At 57.4% G+C, this 2,744-nt stretch overlaps 1 protein-coding gene across 1 annotated transcript in view; it reads right to left on the reverse strand.

Annotated features, from left to right (window-relative positions):
• Positions 1–1,849: 1,849 nt before the first annotated feature.
• The window catches only part of ARX (aristaless related homeobox), a 10,935-nt gene continuing 10,040 nt past the window's right edge, over positions 1,850–2,744 (reverse strand). Inside the window, exon 6 of the mRNA XM_007956409.1 lies at positions 1,850–2,090. Within this exon, the coding sequence (XP_007954600.1) occupies positions 1,850–2,090 (241 nt within the window). The remainder of the gene's footprint in view (positions 2,091–2,744) is intronic.

Raw genomic sequence — 2,744 nt, forward strand, 5'->3', positions numbered from 1 at the left:
CTAATTACTGCAAATTGAAACTAATTAAGCCTCTCTTCCCTTTCCCATCACCCTGGGAGCATTGGCGAGACCCAGCCTCCGAGGGCGGGCTTCCTCCAAGCGGTCACCCGAGGGGCGCAGGCAGCCCGGGGGAGGGCGAAGTGACCGCTTCCCGCCGGGGCGGGGTACGCCGAGGTGGCATAGACTGCGAATCAGTTTGGGCCTCTTCGTGAAATCCGAGTTGTTTAGATTTTTTTAAATTTCTACATTTCCCAATGCCTAGATAAGTGATGCAATGACATCTGTCGAGTTAAGATCTGCCACTTGGATACCCCTCGCTGCCTTTCCATCACTGTTTCTACGTTTTCTCCCTCTCTCTCCTTCTCTCTCCCTCTCTCTCTTTCTCTAACACATCCCACCCTCCCTCCTCCCCACGAGGATACTTTGGAGCCCGCCCCCTCGGAAGCAAGGGCCTCAGCTTCTCGCTCTCGCCAGTACCTGTCATCTCGGACTGCGCACTTCCTTGCTACGTGGCACTTTCCACAAAGAGCTGCTTTCGCCTTCAGAGCCAAGCCTCCCGCTCTCTTCAAATCCACGACTCCACCGTCTACAACGCCTACCCATCCACCCACCCACCTTCGAACCCACCCCACCTGTGCGGCCCAGCACCCTCAGTTCTCGCTGCGACACGACCTGGAGGAGCCGAGAGGCGAGTGGAAGGTTCCTGGGCAGCGCTCTGAACCTTTGGAGGAAGCCTGGACCCCTGTGAGAACCGGATTCAAACAAGGACCTCCACCAGGAAGACTCGCGCGACAGCACGTGAATCCAGAAGTTGCGGGCCGCCGGGAGCGCGCCCCTGGCTTCCGGCCTCCTTCTACGGGTCCCTCAGTGCCTGCATGGAGCATTCACACTTCCTTTTGTTAAACATATAATTTTTTTTTTATTTTGAGCGTGACACTTCTCCACTAGATAGCAAGGAAAAGTGATAACAAGTACACATTACACAAAAGTACTGTACCATTGCCTTTATCTGGAAGGTTTCAGAAGCCTCTACAGTTAATAAGTTAAATAAAGGGCTTGAGTACATAAATATTTGTCTAGGAACCCTACCGTATCTACAACACAGTAAGAATCTACAGGAGGACAAACTTTGACCATACCACGCTGAGTGCAATTGCGTTATAACATTTCAAATATACAAAGCTCTGTTCTTTTTTTTTTTTTTTTTTTAATAACAATGGTATGTACAGAATCAATAATCACAGTTTGGTGACTTCAACAGTCCATATTCTAGCAGAGTATTTCCCTTTGGTTTGATATAAAAACCTTGGTTGGTGTATGATAAAGAAGAGAACAAGAACAAGACGCCCCTTTCCGTTAAGTGCACTGTTAGCTATCTTACAGGGTCCCATTCGCTTCCTGGCCCGGGCTTCACGCCGGGGGCCCAAGCTGGGGAGATCAACTAGAGCGCCAAAATGCTATTAAAAAAAATAATAATAATAAGGTGGGGGTGGTCAGGAGGAAGAGAAGCTGGGCTTTTAGAATGTATAACTTCAATCTCAGGCGTCTAGGGGAGAAAGTCTCCCCAATATTTTCAGTAAAGTGAGAGCAGGAGAGAGTGGACGCTCGAGCTGGAGCGAGGTTGGCAGGGGCAGGGGCAGGCGGACAGCCAGCCGAGGAGGTGCCACGTCTGGGAACGCTGAGGGCTGCCTTGCCCACGTCCAGGCTGCTGCTGCGAAGGCGTTTGCGCTCGGTCGCTCAGTGCCGTCTCGGGAGTGTGCTGGTCCTCTGTTTCCATTTGGTCTTGAGTGGTGCTGAGTGAGGTGACCTTTCGGGGCGCGCCGGCGGGGCGCGGGGCAGAGGGCGGCCTTTAGCACACCTCCTTGCCCGTGCTGGTGCCCGGCAGGATGTTGAGCTGCGTCAGCTGCGCGGCGTGCTCCTTGGCCTTGAGCCGCAGCGCGGCTATGCTGGACGCGCGTCTGTCTGCGGCCGCAGTGGCTGGGTCGGCCAGGGCGCCCGACGCCACCGCGCCTTCCACGGCCGGCGTGGGCTGTCGCAGGAGCGCGGCCGCGGTCGAAGCGCTGGTCAGGGGAGCCATGGTGGAAAAGAGCCTGCGGGGAGAGCAAACAGCGCGGTCACGGCCCCCGGAGCAGAGGGCAGCGCCGCATGGGCTGCCGCCTCTCCCTAGGGGCGCAAGGCGCGCAGACGGCGAGGCCGCAAGGGCCCGGCAACCAGCCTGGACAGCTGCGGGCCAAGGCGCCGTCGGAGCGAGGACGCGAGGCTGGGCGCGCGGAGCGGGCTTCCCCCGGGGCCGGGAATTGGCGGAAAACAAGGTCAAGGGCCAGATGTTCCCGGGGGCGGGGGGAGGAGATTGGCTGCAGACAGGCCCCGCGCGCCGCCACAATCGGCCCAATCGCGTGGCTTCTGTGATTTCGCTCAAAAAGGGGGGAATGCAAGGCCAGGATCTCCGATTGCCTGAAATACCATTTGCTAAGAAAGAAGATGGAGAGACAAAAAGAGAAACAGAGATGGGGGAGAGAGAGGCTGGAGGAAGGAAGGAGGAAAGGAGAAAGTGGGGTAAAAACAGCCCAGGCCCCATGCTGCGGACTTCGAACCCCCTCCCAGGCGCCTTCTCAACCCCGGACTCCGTCGGCCCTGAAACAGCCGCCTAGTTGGCTTGCCTCCCTGCGACCGAGCGCCGCCGCCGTCGCCCTCCGCGCCGTGCCCGCGGGGTGAGGGTAGGGGCGCCCGCCTGTTGATTTCTG

Source organism: Orycteropus afer, unplaced genomic scaffold (genome assembly GCF_000298275.1).
Source record: "Orycteropus afer afer isolate SDZICR_OR568_19922 unplaced genomic scaffold, OryAfe1.0 scaffold00617, whole genome shotgun sequence".
Classification (NCBI taxonomy): domain Eukaryota; kingdom Metazoa; phylum Chordata; class Mammalia; order Tubulidentata; family Orycteropodidae; genus Orycteropus; species Orycteropus afer.